This window comes from Bombus flavifrons, chromosome 11 (assembly GCF_040668555.2).
Source record: "Bombus flavifrons isolate JBK064 chromosome 11, iyBomFlav1_principal, whole genome shotgun sequence".
NCBI lineage: Eukaryota > Metazoa > Arthropoda > Insecta > Hymenoptera > Apidae > Bombus > Bombus flavifrons.
The window spans coordinates 5,411,777-5,434,564 of NC_138452.1; the positions used below are offsets into that span (position 1 = coordinate 5,411,777).

The 22,788-nt window shown below is 37.3% G+C and overlaps 1 protein-coding gene across 3 annotated transcripts in view; it reads right to left on the reverse strand.

Annotated features, from left to right (window-relative positions):
• Window positions 1-231: 231 nt before the first annotated feature.
• LOC138185086 (von Hippel-Lindau disease tumor suppressor) overlaps window positions 232-22,788 on the reverse strand; it is a 98,793-nt gene continuing 76,236 nt past the window's right edge. For 2 of the 3 annotated variants that reach the window (XM_069123732.1, XM_069123731.1), the window contains 2 exons: window positions 2,405-2,752; window positions 232-1,590 (listed from right to left, as the gene is read on the reverse strand). In XM_069123732.1, coding sequence (XP_068979833.1) covers window positions 1,293-1,590; window positions 2,405-2,631 — 525 coding nt within the window. In that variant the 5' untranslated portion in view covers window positions 2,632-2,752 and the 3' untranslated portion in view covers window positions 232-1,292. Of the gene's footprint in view, window positions 1,591-2,404; window positions 2,753-22,788 lie in introns of those variants that run through there. The other variant, XR_011174522.1, reaches the window with a different exon arrangement.

Sequence of the window (22,788 nt, forward strand, 5' to 3'; positions counted from 1 at the left end):
AAGCGTACAAAATACACAAAGAGTATATTCGCCGCAGTTCTTAACAGACGAAACAGATATCTGCCTAGGTCCTATACTTTGAATTATTTTCATAAAGTAAGAAATTTTGTCACGAAAATCCATAATCTATTTGAATGTTACAATTTTTTTTCCAAATATTAAGAGCTTTTTTGTTTGTCGAAACAAGAAACAAATAGATTCGGGAACCAGCCTGGTTAAAAATTGTTGAAACTGGTGGTTTTTTCGCGGAAGGCAGACAGGCTCTGGAGGAATTCGGCGCGCGCCGATAAGCTCAAAACGTTCAAGCGATAAAATACACACATATATTACACGTATGTACACATTGTACACGTATCGCGGTTTCGAGAGGGAAGCGACGTAACTCAGCAGACTATCGTGGCTTTTCGGTGAATCGAGGCAAACACGTGCCGATCGAGCCAAACGTTTGTTCCGCGAATTTGCGATATAGTTTTGTTGTAATCCAAACTTCCTCCTGGGGAACTTTCTTCCACGAATTTTTATGATTTTATACTAATAACATTTCTACAGATTTTTGTGTTCTTTTACTTCTGTTAAGTGTACTTGCATTACAATTTTAATATCTGCTCTTTTGGTCTTCCATGTAAAATCGAACTGCCACGTTTTCATCGTTCTCAAATCTTAACAATGTATCAAGATACTAGTATCTCGCTACAACGAATTCTAACGAAATTCTGAAACGTTTTGTATAACTCGCGTAATGTATCTATAAAAGATTCCCACATTATGGCGTTGAAATACTTAAGTTACCATACGACGCTTTCGGGTTTGTTATATCAACTCGCGTGTTCGTTACAGCACTAACGAAACTCCGAAATGTATAATTCCTATATGCTAAGTTTTCAAATACTTTCATGAGTCAGAATACGGCGCTATAAAGCGATCAACAGATATGTAGTCGCTCGCGCGGTTTCTAACATCGTTCGAAAATCCCTAGCTCGTTGCGTGCTGCCTAAAAACCAGCGGAGCCGCCAACGGATCCTCCAAAAACCGTCCTGAAATATCCCACCTTCCATTGAGAAGCCTCCAAGTCCAATTTCCTGAAGCTATGCCGCAGCAACCCCGAAAATCCAAAGTAAGTTCCTCTTCAAAGCCAATAGACCGGAAAACGCTTTCCCCGCGAAACCATCGGCAAACCAACCGCTATACTGGCAGAATCTTCCGATCGGAGTTACCTGAATATCACGATGGCGGAGATCCAGGGATCAGAAGAGACACCGGGCTGACACTCGCTAAGCCGTACGAATCGATCGCTACAAGTTTTGACCGTTATTTATTTCCTCGTTTTTCAGCAGCATGATCGCGAGCTCGTACTGAAGGCTCCTCGGAATGTCGAGCTGAAACGCCTGTTCATCGTGCGTCAAACAATGCTTGATGGCCCTCAGACACAGCTCGCGCAGGGTATAAACCGGTAGCGTGATGAAGACGTTGGTCCTTTCGTGTCTTTGACGGGGATACAAAGCTACCCAGATGGGATAGCGACGTTCCGGTCTCATTAAAAACAACGGACTCGGCTCCGGGAAGAACACCTCCTTCTGGTTCACTGTGTACCTAAAAACCCCCATCGTGCAGCCAGCTGCCCTCCACTCGCCTGATAATTATGGTCTAATCGTTGTTCATGAAGGAAATTCGGAGTTGCGTTGAACGAAGAAAGAGTTGCAGCGTTTTGAAGCTTTTCCTGAATGGGGAGGTGGTCTTTGAAGTGGTTTGTATCGGTTTTTGGAAGATGGAGGGAGAAGCGGTGATGTAGTTTAATTTTGGTAACGAGAAGACCGATGTTGGCTTCGATTGATGAAGTTGAATCTTGCATAGTTGTAGTGGCTATCGCGTTTCAAGTTCCAGTAGAGACATGTACAAGTACTTTCTTGTGTGGCGAACATGCAGTAACACGTTTCTTATTCGATCGTTATATCTGTCATATCCTGAATTCTGGAATTCTAGAATTTAAGAATTGTTGTAATACGTTTCTTCTTCACCGCGTTTCCTATTAGTTAAAAATCTAAACACGTAAAATCCTTGCTTAGATCTAAATGTACGTTTTTAAACCAACTCTTTCTTCGTTCAGCGTCCGGACAAAACGCACAGATCCCCACAGAACAAACTCTAACCGCATTAATGAAGATAGCATCGTCTGTTTCGATCGTTCGAAAGTTCCTTTACCATTCGACTACGCGAAACAGGAAAACGCGAAGGGAAGAAGCAACAGACCCTATGGTTCCTTTCAAATACGATCGACATAACAAAAGGAGAGAGAAAGTTAAGGTTCAAAAGTGCCTTTGGAAATTCAACGGACTTCGAGAGGATCCAATTTTTCGATTTCGAAGAATCTTCGAAGAATTTTTTAGGAATCTTCGAGGAATCCTACCTGTCTCTGGTTTCTTGGTCGACGAAGATCCACGGATGCGTAACGAACGTGTCGATGTCGAGGTAATCGCCAGGCGGCAATACACCGTAGCTGATAGCCCGACCTTGATAATCGATCCAGTAGAGAACGACGTTGCGCATCGTCTTGTTGATGAACCTAACGAGGGACACGTACTCGTTGTTGATCGAACGAAGCAGGGGCTGCTGTTGTTCCTGGCTCTCTCCCATTCTTCCGGCACCTTTCTTAGCTCACCCTTTGACCAACTGCGAAACTTCGCTGCGCTCAAAATATCGCTCTTTTTTCCGCCTTGCCACCTTCTCCTCCCCTCGAGTTACGATTTCGCGACGACTGAAAGCAGAAAATCAAACCGACCTGGATTAATCGAGGGCTGTCTGATTCACGTGCATCGAAGAAGATTTTGGTAAAGAAAAGCTTCACAGCATCTTCTTTCTGATGTTTGTGATTTTATTTAATATCAGCATACCTCATCGATTTTACTGTGAATAATTTCACTTGTACGTGTAACATCGCCTGTTTTGTCGACCGTTCGCGGAGAGACGCGACCTCAAGAAGCGCGTCAACGGGAGTCGTAAATTCCCGTTACGATATACAATCGACGCTACGAAACTGATCGGTCCCCTATTTCATTTAAGATAATAGAGGTAGTTGAAGTAATTATAACGCTGAGGTAACAGGTTATAATATGTTATGTATTTCCAACAACTTGTAGACAAGATGATTACGCATGTTGCGTATATATATATATATATATATATGTCGGAGATGAAAGAAAAGCCGAAGCCGTTCCTTGGAAATTCTGGGAACATCCTCTAGTACTCTAGCCTGGATTTTATCATAGCTGTAATTGTTCGAGATTTGTGATAGCGAGATTGGGTTCGAGGTGACAATTGGTCGCCGAACGTAGCCACGGTCACGGGATGGACGTTTTGCCTAACGGAGGTCTGGTGTGGTTGTATGGGTTTTCCGAGAAATGTGGTTGTGGCGGCATGCGGCCTCGGGAGCGGGCCTAGCCACGTGTGATGTTGCCTCAGAGGTGTTGATACAATGGGTCATACATTGTGTTACTAATCAAACTCCAGGCAGAAACTGCCTAACAACGGCGTTTGGAACTTCCTCGATGCTTCCAAACGAGTATAGAAAACAAATGCAAGCGTACAGCGAGGAAAATCTCCACGAGGCTGGCATTCTTGCGATTGCCTTGGAGAGTGACACGTCGAGTTTTCAACCATCGTATTTCTGTGCTTAAGATCAGTTTACGCTTAGTAAAGAGTTATAATTAGAAAAGAATTGGATTCGTTTGAACCCAAAAAAATATTGTTAATAGCGTTCATTAAACTTACTATTCGTTAAACTTATTATTCATTAGACTTATTATTTGTTAGACTTATTATTTGTTAGACTTATTATTCGTTCTACTTATTATTCACTAACTTTATTATTTGTTAAGCTTATTATTCACTAGACTTATTATTTGTTAATCTTTGTAGTAGACTTGTGTATACGTGTAAATATAATCTCGGCTGTGTAAAACAATGGTTAATTCACGTGAAGAGTTGTTACGCACCCAAAATTCCAACCCTAACCCGACATATATATATAAGTATATGTTAATTAGTTAATGAGTTATAAAAAGTAGATATAGTTAATAAATATATGTTGACTGAGTTAAAGTAGTGAACCCAGTGCAGAGATGTTGACTGATCTGTAGTCGTAGATCCAGTGAAGTTCGGTGACGATGTTATCGCAGAGGAAAACTCTTGCTCCACCACCGGTCTCTTACGGATGAAAATTCCGTGAAAAAATGGGAAAATCCACGTTTCCCCACTTTTTATCTGATGAAGCAATAACCATAAGGAACATTTTGATTCGAAGGTGGTTTATACCACTTAACATCCTTAACGGTCAGATCGAAATGCTTTGTTTTACGACAGCTCCTTATGATTATCACGGTCCAACTAATTATATTGACGTAGCGAGTGGCTGCCTCGACCGAGAGATAAATTCCGGGCTAAGCAAAGAGTCACCGGACGAAACATCGCCAATCTGGAGATTTTACATTTACAATATTGTAACTACAATTTTCCCAATTAATTCTGGTAATAACGTACCATAAAGTAGCATATAAATTATTAAAGTTAAAGCACTTTTGGAAAGGAAATTGATGAGATGTGGCCTTTTTGATGTAATTACCAAGTATAGGTATGTTTTACGCTTTCGAAATAAGAATATTTTACATCTTAGTGCGAATTGTATAAAAGTTTCGTTGTTAAAGATTAAATAAATCAAACATGAAAGTTTGGTAATTCATCGGAGACGTCCAACGGATGAACAGTATTTGTTTAAAAATTCGAACGCGATGAATATTTTCGTCAACCACCATCGACAAGGGAAGGAAAAAGAATACGAGTCGGAAAATCGATCGGGCATAAACTATTTTTCTGGCCAAACAGGCCGAACCAACCGGGTACGTTGGTCAACATATCATAAAAAACATTGGAATATTTGTCCGCCGATTTTTTCATCTCCTGGTCTGTGACCGTCTGTTCCGCGTGTTTGTTCATATCGACTCCATTTCTCAACCAAACAGGAAAATATTTAGGGGAAAGGGTACCGGCCGTGTGAAATCTAATGGATCTATACCGTGTGAAAAAAGAAAACGCAAATTGAATATATCATGTCTTGTCGCGAGGTCACCCTTTTCAGCGATATCCGATATGTTTTTCGAGGGAAAATACGGTGACTTGTGGTGTCCCTCAAAAGTGTATCATTTTAATAATAATAATAGTAAAGTGTATCATTTAATTAAGTGTATCCCTCATGAGTGTCGCGAAATGTGACGAGATTTAATTTACAGATAATTGAAAGGTTCGAATATGTAAAAATTTCGATATTAGAAAACCTGAGTATTCGAGAGTTTTATGGTCTGAAGATTTGTATGTTGGAAAATTTGGATGTTGGATAATTTGCAAGTTCGAAAATTTCGGAGCTTGGAAATTGAAAAATGCGAGAATTCGAGAATTTGGAAATCCGGGAGCTGTCTGAAAATTTAAATGCGAACAAACTTGGAAGTTGGAAAATTTAAATATTTGAAGATTACAAACAATTTGAAAGACTGGAATGTTTAATCGTTCGAAAGCTTGAGATTTGAAACAAAACGTCACCGAAGCATTGCAATTTTAAAGCGATTGACACGGTTCAATGCGAATAAATTGAGACGAGACACGGTCTAAATATAAATTGAGAAAGTTCAAGAACCGTCTGGCGAGCCAGGATCGCTAATAATTCATTTAAATAATATCTGACATTAACTCGACGCGAGACACGTTTATTTAACCAAGGCAATCAATCATGGGATGGTAATCAAATAGCTGTACATTCTCCGACGATCTCGTGCGTCAGTGAGAAATGTCGAGACGAATGAAGGCGTACCGGTATTCCTGTTCTATAAATATAAGTTGTACTTATCAACTAACCAATGATTGTTCGTGAAAAGTCTATTACTAAAATTAACACGTTTCTGAGAATACAGTTTCCTGCCGTGACAAATTAATTTATCTGCTGCTTCGTTTCAAGATCTAATTAAATTATTTCTCGACAGTTTATAATTTACCTACGACCACGTGAAATTGATTCATTCACTAGTTCAAATAAAAGATATTACGCAAGCATATCGTGACTTTTATTTCCTCTAAACAATCCCAGTCGTTTAACGCTAAAACAACTAGTCTCTGGTGTATAAGTAAATATAATGTATGTGATTAATTGTAATGAAAATGGTACGGTGAAAATGAAATATGTATTAGGTTGTCCGAAAAATGTCTTCCTTTCGCAAACGTGTTTTTTTTTATAACAGTGCACCTTTATACAAACGTGAAACCAAGTCTGTGAAATGTTACAGTGTTCGTCTCAACAGAACAAAATGGATCGTACGTAATTCGACAAAATTATATAAAACAAAAAACGTTGCGCGTCTATTATTTCCTCATAAAAGGAAAGAAACTTTTCGGACAACCTAATATAATTATGTTTCGATCTCAGGAAAGATCTACATAAATTTGACCAAGAGCTGTTGCATGATTTTGGCAATTTTAATTGAAAAAAGATTGAAACCAATGGTTTTTATGGATTTGATAATTCTAGTGTTAAAATCAACGGCTTGTTATTAGCAAAGAGATCTACATAATTCAAATCCTACAGCTTTTTAATTTACCTAATTCTAAAATACTTGTAATTTGTAAATATCTTCTTCTAAACGCGTTTTTATCATTAATGAAATATTAATTCCACTTGGAACGTTCGATTTCTCGGTTAAATGGTCACCAGAACCAAACGAAGAAATGGAATTAACGCGAAATCCTACTTTTCAATTAAATTTTCGCGTCAAAGGGGAGGCAGCGAAAAGCGCACAATCGATTGCTCGGATATGCGCGTATTATCAAACAGAAATGGGAAGCTCGCGAGTATCTAGCGTTTCCGGGATTTCACTTTTCCGGTGAAAAGCCGTAATGGAGTTTTGGCGTTCTCCGCCATTGTTTTGCTGTTTTATAAGCGGATGAGAGTACCGCCATCGTGATGAACGGCAGCAGAACAGAAACAACGATGATTTTACACGATGCACGCGTCGACATATCTGAAACGAATTTCTACAATTTTCCTCTTCTTGATATTTAAACGGCGTTTCTTCCCGATTATTCGTTTCACAAAAAGTTTCTAGTGAAACAATCGAAAACGATAGCGAAGTCAATCGTAAGTGGCAAAGAGGAAAATTGTCTTTCGGTGTAACAAAATTCGAAAAGCTTTTACAGATTTATCTTTTCTTCGATTTTTGCAAAAGCTTAATGTCATTTCTGAATGTCGAGAATTTAGAAGTTTAACTATCGCGCAAAAAGATTTTTATATATAACGAAAAATAAAAAACATTTTTATTTCGTTCTTCGTTAAAATCATGAAAAAGAAAAACGCTTTGATTGATATTCTTTGATCAAACGTGATAACTAAAGAACGTAACCGATGAAAGCCAGCAGAAATGATAGAGAATTTTTCAAAGAACGATATGAAATGAAAGTGGTACGTTATGAAGGATACGATAATTTGTCAAAAATCCGATCCCGTTACTCTTCGGACTGCGTGTACAAAGAAAGCGCTCAAGTACGAAACAAAATATAAACGGAATTACGTCGACCGATCAATTTACCAGGATCTCTCAAAGGTAACAGAGATTCCACAATTGCCAACTGAGGATCCGAAAAAAGCGAAGCCCCATCCCCTGCTCTAATAATCGATTTCCTTTCTCCGAGAGCTATACACGAACAGCATAATAATTCCTTCTTCAACAGGTCGTAAAGCATTTCATCGCGGCTATGAGGAATTTCACGCTCACCGTTTTCATTAAAACTTTTCCCTCTGTCGGCCATCAATGACCGATATAACCAACGAGCGAATATCGACGAACCCCACGGTTAGAATTAGCGATGACAAGGGCGGCAAGATTTACGTCGGTCGACCAAAGCCGCAATAAGAAGTTATTCTATATATCTTTCGCGATTTATCGCGACGCGAGTGCCGTTTTGCCCCGTGGGACTCCAAGTTTCCACGAAACTTCTGTTCGTTCGTGGATTCGAAGATTACAGTCTGGCGCGGATTACGCTAACAATATCGTTCGAAATGATTCTTCGTATTAATTTCCGACGTCTTCGACGGAATTTCAATCCGGATGCTGAGTGTTTTCACTTATTTCTTTCTATCTTATTTATTATTAGCACGTAGTAATTTATTTTACAAGTAAATTTTAATTTTACAAATCTAGAATATCTGCTAAAAATACAGCGACAATGTTGGTTGTAATTTCTCCTTAGTAATAACAATTATTATTATTGCTATATAGTATTACTTGTTATACTCCATTGTTTATTTCTATTTATAGTTGCGCCATTAAAAATACGGTAGCTCAACGCGAAGCGTTCGTATAAAATAAAAATATTACTTTAGCGTATCGGCTTTTCTTAAAAATATCGTATGCTTATTTTTGTGAAAAAATATCACACGATGATGTACAATGCCAGTTAGAGATTACAATTTGGAATTTCGAAATCGCGTGAAACATAACTATTTCCATTTATTTATTTTATTAATTTCCTTGTTAATTTTTTAATTCATAAAATATACACGTCAACTGTTTGTTTGCAGATCGTAGCAAGCTGTAAGAAACGATAACAAATTGTTGCCACAAATAACTTCTTCCGATAGAAAATAAAAAGCGATCTTCTTGCAGATGTTAAATAAATTAAATAGACTGTATCAATGGGCTTAGAAAATTTCTCGTGGGGCAAACGCAATGACGAGCGAAACAAGGAGAGGCGAATGAAGTTGATATGACATGCAGGAAGTGAAAAATGGTTGTTTCGTACTCGTTACATGTTCCTGGAAATGATTCTTTGCGGGGGAGTTATAATGGCGAACACAGAAGATAAATGAAGGAAGTTCATACACAGAAAATGAGAAATAATTGTGCTGTGTAATGCGACCGAACGAAAAGAAATTCAGTGGCCTTACGGTACTTTACTGTAAAACTAAACCCGAACATACATCGTTTCACTTTGGAGAAACACGTCGGATGAACGCTGCTTTCATCCTCGGTATAGTTCACAGATGAAACGTGTTTCTTCGAAGTGAAACAGCGTAGATTCGGCTCAACCTACTGTACGTTGAAAAAGAAAAAGAAAAATTTGATCATTGCGCGACTCGAACTTTTAATATTCAATGGAATAAATAAACACGATTAATACAATATTGGAAGAAATAAATAACAAACATGAATAAAACCAACACGAAATTCAAGATCGAATTGCCAATATTTGATAAAATAACAAACGAACATAAATCTATCGAAAAATATTATCAACGGTCAAAAGAGATCGACAAAAACGAAAGCTCTGTCTGATTGAAGAATTTTCTTCAAAACTAATCTACTGTTATTTAAACAAACAATCAATGCACGATTCAAATTTCCGATACTCGGTAAAATAAAAAACAAACATAAATTCAATCAATATAATACTCAATGAAACAAATAACGGAAATAAATACAAGCAAAGCAAGATTCAGTAGATGGAACTTTCGATATTCGATAAAATAACTAAACATAAATCAATGGAAAAAATATCATCGGCCAAGGCTCATCGAGAAGATCGATAAAGATGAGGACTCGGACTGATCGAAGAATTTTCTCATTTCGACATGGTGGAGACGCGTTATCGTTCATCATCCACTTTTCCCCCGGAACGACTTTTTCTCCGCTGACAGATTAGAGTCTGTTAAAAGTCGATGGCCGGTGATTCCGACGCCGGGATAGCGAGAAATTGTGCTTAAAAGCCACGACTCTATTGTTCCTTGTCTCGTTTCGTATCTCCTTCTTGTCGCTTGCATAACGCGAGTCGCAATTACATTCGAGGGAGTCGCGTATTCGTCATTGGGGGAGAAAATGGAAACGTCCAGGCTAAAATATCTCGCAATTGTCCTGCAAGATTGGGGGTCGATCAAGCCGCATCGCGGTCAGAGCTTTCGATTCTCTCGGCTGAGAGAATCGTATCGATTTACAGATCGAATGTGAAGAGAAACTTAAAATTTTAGAGCTGAAGGTTAATTGTTTATACTTCTACTTGCTGAATTATTTTTTTATAATTTGATTATTTTATCAAAGATAGCGTTTATCCAAGATGTTTGATTATTTCGTGCAAAGCTCAATTAAGTTTTCAAGTTCACGGAATAAGTAAGTTGTTGAAGCTACCTGATCCTATTTCTTCCTTTTTATGCTAATATGTACTAAGCGTGGCAAGCGTAAAGTTTCGTAGGAAGTTTCTTAGACTTGACTGTATATCGAAAGTTGTGCTTTTTACATGTTTATTAAGTCGACGATACGCTAATTTCTTCCATCGAACTTCATTTCACGTTGTTACTGGTTATACAAATTCTCAAGTATGTACATACTTCGGCTTACTACAATTTACATAGAATCTTAAACGTTTACAAATGTGTAGTATCAAATGTTAAAGCTGTACTAGAAATAAAAGATGGAAATTTCTAAGAGAAACATTAATACGAAACATACGTAACTAGATTAACCAAAAATTAACCTTTACAAAAATCAAATCTTTCGTCAAATTCAACTTCTTTAGAAGACCTTACAACCAACAGCACTTTACACTGACCTGTTGTAAGAACAATAACTTTAGTATCAAAGACAACATTAAGCAAATATAATTTATTTTCTCAATTTCTACAGATATTGTCCAAAAATCCTTTAAGTAAACAGCAAGTATGTGGAGGAACAAGAGAGCACGGTTAGATCGATGAGGTAAAGGTTACAGGGTTGGATTCAAGAGAGATAGTTGTCTGGCGATTTCGACTATCGTGCCGGTGAAATTACAGCTAGCGGAGGCGAGCAGAGCCGACGTTGTAATTTCCCTGGTAATTTGCAACTAACTCCGCGAAATGGCCGTCAGCAACGAGGCAAGGATCCCTTCAAATTGGAAATAATGAACCGTCGAACTTGGTCAGGCGATCTTTTCCGTGCCGGCAACGCAGCCCACGGTGAAACTTTCTTAACGAACGTGTAATTCGAAACGCACCGGTTGCTGAATTTTGCTTCAATTTTAACGAAGCCGAGCAAGAAGTACGCCCTGTTTACCGTGCGGATGGAACTTGGAATGATTTTTGATCAGTTATTTTGTCGATCGATACGCGAGGCATTCTCGAAACGCAAATTAATTGCGAAAATAGGAAACTTCGGCTCGTGTGGGTTCGCTGGTTTGTCTAATTATCGCAGAACGTTTAAGTGGCGGAATTGAGCGACTGGAAAAGCTGGAGAATCGCGAAGATAAAGGATTCGAGGAGCTAAGGATTCAGAAGTCTGGAAACATTGAGAACCGAAGCTTTGAAGAGTTTGCAGAATTATAGAATTTTAAGACTGAATTAACAAGAGATTAGAAGTTCGAGAAATTACAAAATTAGAGCGTTAGGAAATTGAAGGATTATAAAATTAAGGTTCAGAAAAAATTAAAAAATTGAAGGACAATCAAAGAATTAGAGAATTAGAAAATAGCTTTTAAGGTTAAGCATCGTTTCATTAAAAAACAAACAATTCCTACTAGATCGATGATACAAGAAAATTTGATCAAAAGTGAGAAATCGATCAATTAAGTAGTTACGTCCATCAGTCGAGGTAACAGTGCTAATTTAATACTTCTTTATTGGATAATACCTCGTCTTCTCGATCATTCTCAATGAATGTTCTTCGTCGTTGCGGTGGGAGATCCATCAGCTACTTTCTTGTATAAACAGACGCGAGAATGGATATCTTTACTTTGCTTAATAAAGATCTATTGTACTCTTTCACATCGTCATGAAAATCATGACAATACCTTTAATCGTTGCATCTAAGAGTCAGCAGTGAAAAGGTTAACGACTATATTCGCTAATTTATTACGTTGTCTCTTCTTGTACTTGGCTGAAGATATTCTGGCCAAAAATCCAACTTTCTCTGTACTCTATAACGAGTGAATCTTTACTTAACTTTCACTTTAACATCTTCCTTGTAGACACTACACTCGTCTGCAATACCAGATTTCAAAGGAAAAGACCGTTTCTCCGAGTTCGGACAATTTAATTAACAGCAGTAAGTTTTTAGTATGCTAATTGGAAACAAGAAAACTAGAAAGTAGAATTGTAATTTGATCAGTGGAGAACATGATCTTTCAATTTCTCTTCAATACATGAAACCATTACTGAATCTCGATTCAAGGAATAGATGAATTCTAATTAAAATGCTAAAAGCTAAAGACACAATTTAAACAGTCTCGATAATAAACGAGAATCCCCTCCCCCAAAAAAACCTAACCATAAATCCTATGAATCAAATTCCTATTCAAACTATATACTCACTTTTGATTTCCATTGTCTCTCACAGAAAATCAAAGTTTCACTTCTAATCCTGCTACCTAAACTTCGAATCTCATTCTGAATCAACAAACCAAAAATACGCTGCCCTGTTCCTCCCTTCCTCATCTCCGCGCGAACAAATAAACAAACAAACAAACAAACAGACAGACAAGCAAACACCCCCCGATGCCGATATTTCGTGTAGCAGCTGGTGTATCACCGGAACCATAAACGATCGCCGGAGTCGATCGAAGCGAGAGGCAAAAGCGCAATGTGCATCGACGCGGAGGAGAACCAGTATCCTGTTGAAGGTTCGGTAAACAGCGGAGCCTTAATTTGCTGCGAGATACATGCAGAACGACAGCGACAAGACGATGCAGCTGCGGCGGTGAGCAATCCGCAGGATCGGCAAGTATTTACTTAGGCCGAGCAGTCGCAGAAGGAGAGAAATTGCGGCTGCGAGCCGAGCATCGTACCGCTACCAGATGCACCGTCGCTTTATTACGTTTCCGGGTTGGCGTTTTCCCTCCTCTCGAACTCGCCACAGAAACGACAAATATCGGGCTACGATAACATCGACGACTAGAAATCCACCAAGAGGTAAGGAAAGGTCTTAAAAGACTTCCGATTTCGCGAAAATATACAAGCGATTTCGTTGAGATTTAGCGGATATATGTGGCTACTCTGTTGCTCACGTCGGTAGACTATTTCGAAATGTTGCGTGTCTAGAGCAATGAGTGAAACTGAACACACAGTCTTTAAAATACGAATAGTTTTCTTAAAATAGGACCAAACGAGTTGATTTTTTATTCAGATTTGTATAAGGTTCGGTTTACCAGATGAAGCGTGAAAATGTTTTCGAAAAAAATTCTAATTGCTCGGAATAGTATTGTTTAAATTTTCATTACAGGTCCGGCTAAAAATCTTATTTTGCAACATTTTTTACAAGTCATCTACTAAGCTAATCCTTCTAATTTCTATAAAAAAGAAAAAGAAACAAGTCGTTTGGTCTAATTTAAAAAGAAATTTGTTAAAGGGTACGTGTTCAGTTTTGTTCGTTACTGTAACATTGGAAATAACATAACGATAAGTGGACTGTGGATTGTTATGCATTTGTGAGAAATTTAAAAGCGCAAAAGTGAACAGAATGCATTTAATATGCAAAAATGAAAAAGTATTCAAAAATATTCTAGCAGACTTAGTGAAGTTTACAGAATGTTTTACGAGATAAAACTGGATTAAGAGATCAATTATTATCAAAGCTTCGTCAGCCAAAAGGTGTGGTATTAATTGGAATAGCCTATGTTGGTCGATAACGCGTTAATAACCAAAGGATTTAATACTAACATGCATCGGGTACGTATTTCTAAATTTCTCCTTCCTAACACACCTGAATACTTGGACAATTTTTGCATTTACATTTTATCCATTTAATTCTTGGACTTTTCAAATTCTTCCACAATTGTACGAAAGTAAAGTGATTTCTCGGTGGTAAAATAAATTATTTCAGTCATGGGAAGATTCGAATCGATGCAGGAACGTATTAGAGAGTCTGAACAGTAGTTATGACAAGTTACAAATCACACGTTCTAAACTGCATAGTGAAGATCTGAAGCAATTTAATGAAAACCTTGTCATATTTCACTAGGCACTCGCAACAATGCAAAATAGAATATACTGAACGTATTGAAATAGAAACTTTTCGTGCAAACAAGTGAAATTAATATTCCGATCCGATGAACAATTTACCAGTCAATGATAATCCATAGAAAAGAGATCAACTAGATTGAAATTAAAATTAATTACGCTTGATGAATCGCGATATTATAGCAGAAATCGCGAAATAATCTCATTGGAAGGTTTATTAGAAAATTCCAAAAGCCATATGAACCAATAAATCCAACAAATCGTTTGAGCTATGTAGCTCAAACAATTTAACTATCGAAAAGCTTATCAAAAGCTTCGATTAAACCACCGTCACGAGTATGAGATACCTCACAAGTTTCAGTACTGAGCTATTCTAGTCCAACGTTAAATAAGTGAAACCCCAAATGTTACGTTAAATGACTCAAGTGTTATCACAACACAACCTTGCGAATACATACGCAACGATACACTATTTTTAGAGAAAGACAGAACACAGTCAATGGAACCGATTTAGTGAAATTGCGAGTTAAAGCATTAAGTAGTTAGATCCATTCATGTGCAGCCGCACATATCGCATAGTGAATACAAAGTTGTTCATACAAAATCGCAATTATTATTGTATTTATATACTAGAATAATTAGATTATAAATTCTGCTTATAGATTATAATCTACATACCTTTAATTATTAATTTATAATCTATAAGCACGATTTATAATCTAATTATTCTAGTACATACCAATTTTTCTAACTATAGATTATAATCTATAAGCATAATTTATATGTGCATATATATGTAATCTACAATCTGTAATTTGGTTATAGATCATAAAGAATTAGATCCAACTACATAATAAGTTTCACATCATTTAGTAATGCTTTAGTGTTACTTAAAATTACTCTTTTTCAACCCTCAAAGCACAACTAATAACTTCAGTCTAATTCTACGATCTCGCTATCCTCTTTCATCGATTATTTTCTAAAAAATTCCTTCCGGAAGGAAGAAGAGTTGTTAACACGGAAGAGACAAGGATACAGAAAAAGAGGAAGAAGACGTAGAAGAAAGAACAAAGGTGTAGTACAACAGTTGGATACTGAAAATGATTAATGCTGGTACATACTCTGTTTCTATTTGCTCGTAGCCGGGCAACGGTTGTCCATGGGGTGATCTATGCTGCCGATTCCAGCACTGATTCCAGCCACGTAACCGTCTACTCTCCACGCGCTTTGTGGCCGACCATAGGTTGGCAAACAGACGAAAACGCCCATTGTATATCGATTGTGTTCGCGCTCGATCGCGAGAACAATGGAGATAATTGAGCGTACAAATTACGATAGCGAGAAATACACAGGCTGGCCCGGGCGTAGCCATACACATTCGCTTCGGACCTGGCAATTAGGTAACGCGGGACACTACCAGCAAGAAGAGAAGCTGCTGCTTGTTTGTAGTACTGAAAACACCATCGTTCCCTTTGACATCCACGAAAACGAGATGAGGAATTGGGTGTGTGACGTCGGGTCTGATCGGACTAAAATTTTTTACTACTCAAGCAAGAGCTGTGAATTTTGGGTTAACGTTGTTACGTTTAGAAAAGCCCTAAAAATTGTTTCCGTCTCTCAATTTATACTTTTTTCTGTCTGCATTTATTTTCGGCTGCAAAGTATCTGCTCTCGTGAAGAAGCATAGTGCGTTTATGCTGCACTCTTCATTCAGTTATTTTCGACCCGATTATGTTCTTCTAACGTTAGAAAACACAATATCTACAGTCTGGACTCTGAAGATGTAATTTCGTCTGAGGCGTCATCTGAAAACCTTACGAATTCTTCTGGTATGCTAAAATTAGTGTGAAATTGAAATATAAAAATTCGAGAATCGTACCAGGGTGAAAATAGGAAAACCCAGAAAATATGAGTTTGAAGGGAGGACATTTTGGAAACTGAGATAAGTGCGAATGATTAAGTGGTATCAACGATGTTTTTGTAGATATTTTAAGAATGTCAAATAGTATGATAAACTTAAAGTTGATAATTTAAAAGAACAATGTTTTGGTAATTGAAAGATTAATAGCTAGTGACTTGAAGATTCATGCTTTTCTATTCTTTGAATTGTAGGTTTTGATTAGTATCGTGTTAACCATCGAATAAACAAATTTTATTCCATTGTGGATAAAATTCATCGAACAGAGTACATAAACGGCTCCCCAACAAGAAATAACCCATCAATTTACTTCCCAACTTCTCTAACACCTTTCAACCAAGAAGAAGCCCATTAATTTTCGTCTCGAAACCAGCTCAATACAGGCCTCTTATCCAATCTATTCTTTTAATTTTCTTGTGGTTACAGAAAGAATTTTAGAACCAAGAAAAAGACCTTAATAGTATCATCTAGACGAATACAAACTACTAAATAAAAATGTAATCGAAAATAAATGAAACGTGAAAATAATCCAAAAAGTACGTGGATCGTTTATCCAAAAATTTTACTTACCTAATGCGTGCAGAGATATTTCTCTTTAAACAAAAAAAAAAGATGGAAAATTAGAAAAATTAAAAGGTAAGAAATGAATCAAACAATAAAATATTAGATACGAAAAATGTTTAATATTAGGTACGAAATATATATTAATTACATACCATAAAATTTTGCTAACAGAGCTTTATAATAAATAGATTTTAATGAATTTCTGCAACCAGATATCCCATGCTTTTGCTCGTGTCTTTCTGTTACGTGTTCTCCAAAAATAGCATCGCTTGGTTATAGATACATGACAGCCCTCGCTTGGATAAACTATGTATGCCAAGCGTTCGAAGAACGTCGCAGAGATCTCCAGAAAGAAGTACAACCGGTAGTAAAACCTTTTTCGTTCGTGACAGCTGCCAGTAAACTGGTTTGATGAATGTCGCGAAACGAAGTCGAAGGTATAAAGTTAGAAACCTTGCGAGTTAATCCTGGTAAGGCAGGAAAGGTTGATCATCGAGCTATCTTTAAATCAGAAAATGAGCATTTTTATTCGCGTAATGATTCAGCATGTCGTAACAATTAATTGCGAGCGTTCGTGTAATCGGGCCACATTTGTTACAATCTTGAAGAAATCTCGGTACTGGTAAATGTTTAAAGATGCTTTAGGTTCTTCTATGGTATAGAGAAGTTGCAAGTAGGTTACATTGTGAGCAAATAATCTTGAAAGAAAAGAATAATTAGTGATTGAGAAATATCTGGTATTAAAAAACAAATCTGATCTATCGAAATTAAGGCAGGAATCGTTGATTCGTCAGAAGAAAATTGTTAATTATTCAAACATTTAACCATAGAAAATTTTCAGTTTTTACGATTTAGCTAATAACCATCGAATTTTTACAGTCCCTACTGAAATATCTTACTGTTATGAAAACAAGAATTGAAAAACTTCCATTTTAAATTATATTATATTATATAATTGACAAATAACGTAATTCTGTTTAATAAAATTAACGACTCTCTTATCCTATGAAATACATCATTTTCATAATCCAAAATCGATGATTCCTTTTCTTTAAGACGCATCAATTTCCTATCGAACCAACGGTATGAAAATAAATTACAAAATCCTTAGATAGAATCTTTGAATATTTTCCACGAAGTGAATTACGTAATACGAAGCATAGAACAAATAACTACGTGGCTCTTTACGTCTCGTTGCTTCCTTTTCATTATCTTATGTAAGAGGATTAAGCGAAGAACCGAATGCTGCAACATAATGCTCACAACCGCGAGCCTTTCGCGGTATATAACATAAAACACCTTTGTAATCGGCTTTCCAGCGATAATGCGATTTGTATTCAGTGACAGTACTGCCAAGCCTCGAGCAACCACGCGGACAATACACCGTTTGACTCGTGATCGAGGCAAACGTTTCGGTAACTCGCGGTATCTTCACTGAGTCACGAAACGAACAAGCAAACCCGGAACCATAACTGATTGTTATTCATTAAGTAATATTTAATCGTTAATACGTAGTAATTCGTGATTATCACCGTAGAAACGTAATGCTTGGTACTGTAAGCCACTGTCGATGGGAAACTATATTATGTAAAGGAATGTAACGCTGTGCTATTCTAAAGTGCTATCAAAGGGGAATGTATCTATACAGTGGGAAGCACGTTGCATTCTTCTTTTAATTAGGCGGCTACTGTGTTACCGTAGCTTCCTCACTTAATTGTGTGATTGGTAGACTAAGACTGGATGTTTATAGAAATTCATATTTTTATAAACGCGATTAAGATTGAAATAATACATTTCTACAAATAAGATGGTAAATACAAATTCTACGGAAACAACTTTGTTTACTTGTGAGAGGAGAAATCACAGTTGATTACAGCTTCATCCCTCGGCTAATTGTATCATAAAAACTTATATCTCCAACATAGGATTTCAAAAGATATTTCTTATATTTATATTTTTCACGTGAGAAAAATATCGATATAATCAATTCTAATTTCCTCTAGATAAGTAAACAAAAGTCTGCTCGTAAAATGGTAATTGCTAATTAACAATTAACCGAGGAAACTGCAGTAATACCGATAGTCCTTGATTATAAAACAATGGATGCGACAAGCATAATATAATGGTACGCGATGAGAGATTCGAACTCGTTAGGGAAACATCTAGAAAATCCAAGATTGCATTTCTTGTAGAAACGCAAAGTCGAACCTGACTGTCAGGAAATTAAACGTAAAACGGAGATGATAGGCGAGAGATCTGCGCGGTGGAATGAACAGTGCGAGGGTTGAACGAGATAAGGAGTATAAGGGAAGTCTGTGAAACGAAGGAAACTTAATAAAACCAAGCGAAAATCCGGGGAAGCAGAATGGAAAGTTGAGATACCGCGTCACCTCGTTCCAACCCGTGTTTTCGATTTTAAGATGTTTCAGTTGCTGTTCCCCAAGTAAATAGAGTGGAAATTCAATATTTTAATTTCAGTTTGCTGTCTTTGTTCCCCGGCGCAACTAAACGGGAAATTTAATACGCCGATGTTAAGGTGCCATTTCTCGAATTAAAATGCAAAGTTACAATAATCTCCTGGCATCCAGAAATGAAAATATCAACGCTTTTTGTAATTGTTGACGTTCTGTTTCTTCAATAATTAAAGATCTCACGAGAAAAACATGATAAGTCATATTTGTTTCTTTTTTTATGAAAAGATAATTTTAAAATTCAATACGTATGTGTGTCAACCAATGTCACTTCGAAACTATGTTTTCATTTAATTTTAAGATTATATATGTGTTTTTATTACACACTGGAACATTGAAAAATATCACTTAATTATGTGGACTCTAATATCAACGAAATAACAAAATTAATGGCATTCGTTTCTTAGAAAGCTTGTTGGGCTTGTCACCTATTCTCAAGATGCTGGTATCTTTAAATACATCGGGTTAATTATTTCATTAAATTATTTCCTTTCTTAAATTATTTCAGAAATTATCATATCAACGTTTAACCGCTCACAATCCCAAATTCCTAAGCAAATCCGTTGTCCGATTAAAAAGCTCATTCGCGCGAAAGCCGAAATCGCAATGGTGCTAGCGATTAAAATTTAAATAAAACACATTTCAACTTTAGTATCAAACGATCGCGTGAAAAACAACCCCCTCGGTTCCCCTTGTTCTCCGTTCCAACAATGGAAGCTTTTAACGGAGCCAATTAGTGCCCTCTTTATTATTCACGCGACAGCGACCGAAACGCTCTCCCATTGATAAATAGCCGGTGTTCTCGCGTGCCGGTGTCGGCCTGCACGATTTTCCAAGTTTCCCGGAAACGGAGACGTTTAACACGCTGACTGTCACTCGAATTTTGTATATTTCGTGTGCTATTTAATTTTTCCAAAATATTATATCGCATTCGTCCACTTTTTTCTGGCGATGATATCCAATGACCGCGGTGACTTACGCGAGTTCACATTTTTATGAAGGCAAATAAAGCTAATAAAGCTAATAATTACTAAGTATTGTATGCTTTGTACACTTTTACATTTTGTTCGCATTATACGCATTTTTAAATTTAACAAAGCGTGTAAAAATTCGCAGCTTAGTTATCCAAATCGTTCACGTAGCTGGACAATTTTTACGCCGTTTTACCTTATCTTGATCGTCCTAACAAATTAAGTGAAACGTTCATCGATGACCATCGTGGTAATTAATTAAAGTGTTAAACGACTAACGCTAGAATGAACGAGGGGGTGGAAAGAAATGGTTGGGGATCAACGATGAACGATAATGAATAGAGGAATGTACGAGGATAGCACGATTACAGAATCACGCTAACGACGACGAGGATTTTGCGTTACACGCGCCAAGGTGAGAAGCAAAACCCTTTTCATCCCTTCTCTTCGCCTCGTGCTATTTCTCCGCCACCCTTTCCTCCCCCCGCTATTTTCCCCTATAGCTACCCTTATTTGTTCTGAGAGGGTCGCCACAAACAATGCCTGGATTACGGCCTCTTTACTATGAATTGAAATTCTTGTAAATTTCACGCTTTGTCCAGGGGTGGGCGATTCTGTTCCCATTCGTCGTAAGCATGATGCCTGAAGGATTTTCTTAGATTTGTTACACTATGAGTCTTGCAGAGAGATAAATCACTTGAATGTTTTCTTTGTCCTACTGTCTTTTTTTTTTTTATTAATGTAGATTTTTGTTACGGAGGAAGAGGTGAGAAGCATCTGTTTTTAGACAGAAGGGGATGAATAATATCTTTACATACGTAACACTGAAGTTTGCTTTTAGTTCCAGAATTAGTGTTTTTCAAGATCGTTCTACATGTATCTTCACCCTTTTGAACATCGCTGTACAAATTCTTAGAGAAAATGATCTTTCATCTCTCCTATCTAATAACAGAATTCATACGAATTTTTATATAATTCATCCTTAACTCTTTCATCTACCAATATCATTACGATATCCCTGTCTTAAGATCGTTCTCTCTCATCCTCTTCGAAATATTTGCGATATTAGATTATATACCGAATCCTATCTACACCTTCATCCTTTTCGGTGCTCACCTGTACCTAACCTTAAAATTTGAAACGTACGCTGAAACATCTCTACCAGCCTCGTAACACCAGGATAAAAAATGGCCTTGAAATCAACCCTTCGATCTATCAAACGCGCACGAAATTCCGGGAAAGTTGTGGGGGGTAGATTGAAAGCCGCAGACGGAGCGGTCGAGCCGATTAACAGCGAGACGTCGCCTTTGTTCCTCTTTAAGGATCGTGGCCCGCATCAAGAGGGCTGCGTGCTTCAGCCGGAAGATCACAGGTTGTAAATTACAAGCTGGAGTCAAGTGCACTCTCGCAACGGTCGCAAAGACATTGCGGTTCGACGAATCCACGATGTTCGATTCGATTCAAGGGCTGCTAATTCGCGAAATCACGCCCGCCACGGACGTCTAATTAACGCCACGTTTGATTATCCCTCATGCATCGGAGTCTCAGAGAGCTGACTTCCTCTTTGTCCCTTGTGAATGGCTCGCTTACTTCGCGATGATACTTGTGTCTCATGATACTGAGTTACGAGATCTTCAAACACTTTTGTCATACTACTCTATAGAATGATTATCTTTGCGTTATCGTAACAGACGATCGTACAGTTAGTTGGCAAAATGAGAGATATTTTAATATTCGAGGGTGAGTTCAAGGATAATCTGCGACTCATCAAGATCGGAAATAATGATTTTTGCTAAAAAGTGAGCTGCTATTAGAACTATGTATGTTGAGAATTGTGGATCTTAATTGCCGAAATAAAAGTAAAGGAATACTAAGGTTACACTTAGAATTCATATTAAAATAGTTTCAGATTTATTTAATAAATGATCTCCAGGATCTTTGTCCATACACACCTGCACGTGTCTCAGCACTTTCTTTGTCTCAGCATCTTCCATACCACACTGCCAACGGAACAGTTGCATTCGTTTGTTTTTCGAGACGTTGTGCACACACATACTTCCATACACTGATACTCACATACGTGTGTCACTACTACGCGGCTAATCTAGTCTAGCAAACAAAATTATACATATCTCAATAATGTAATTAATAATGACAGGTGTCTTAAGTTCAATGGTTGAACCGGGCAGCGATTTATGATTCATCGAGATTGAAAATGGATATTTTTGTTAATAAGTCAGTAGTTATTACTAATATTAGAGAATAATAGAACGAGTCAGAAAATGAAAGATATTTTCAACATCGAGGGTGAATCAGGAAATAATTTGTAATATATTTTTGCCATCGACGTTAAAAGATATTTTTCATGTTTAAGCGAATTTGAAACAATCCCTGAAAATTTTCCGGCAGGAAAAACAAGCAGACTGAAGCATCCATAGCATTTTACAGCCACGTACGAGCTCCGATATAAAATCTCAATGAGGGGGTGAAAAAAATCGAGTAGTATCGTGCTCTAAGGAAGCGTAATCGCGTCGAAGATTTACGTGCGCGCCTATAAAATTTTATCCGATTCTCTGTTCTGCTTTAAGAATCCTCCTGCGCACTGTATTCGTGCCTGTATTACGTTTGGTGGTGTATACTTGCGTTTTTATTGGGCAGTATAATCTATTCGTTATAAGGCGACTTAATCTGGTCAGATTAACGCGAAAAATACGTTTTACTGTTTATATAGGATTTCGGATTTAAAGTAAGCGTGGCAATACGATTTTTAGAAACGAGGATTAAGATTACCACTATTGCAGTCTTTAGGGATTATAATTGATATCAATTTTATATAGTTTTCATTTTACCAGTTTT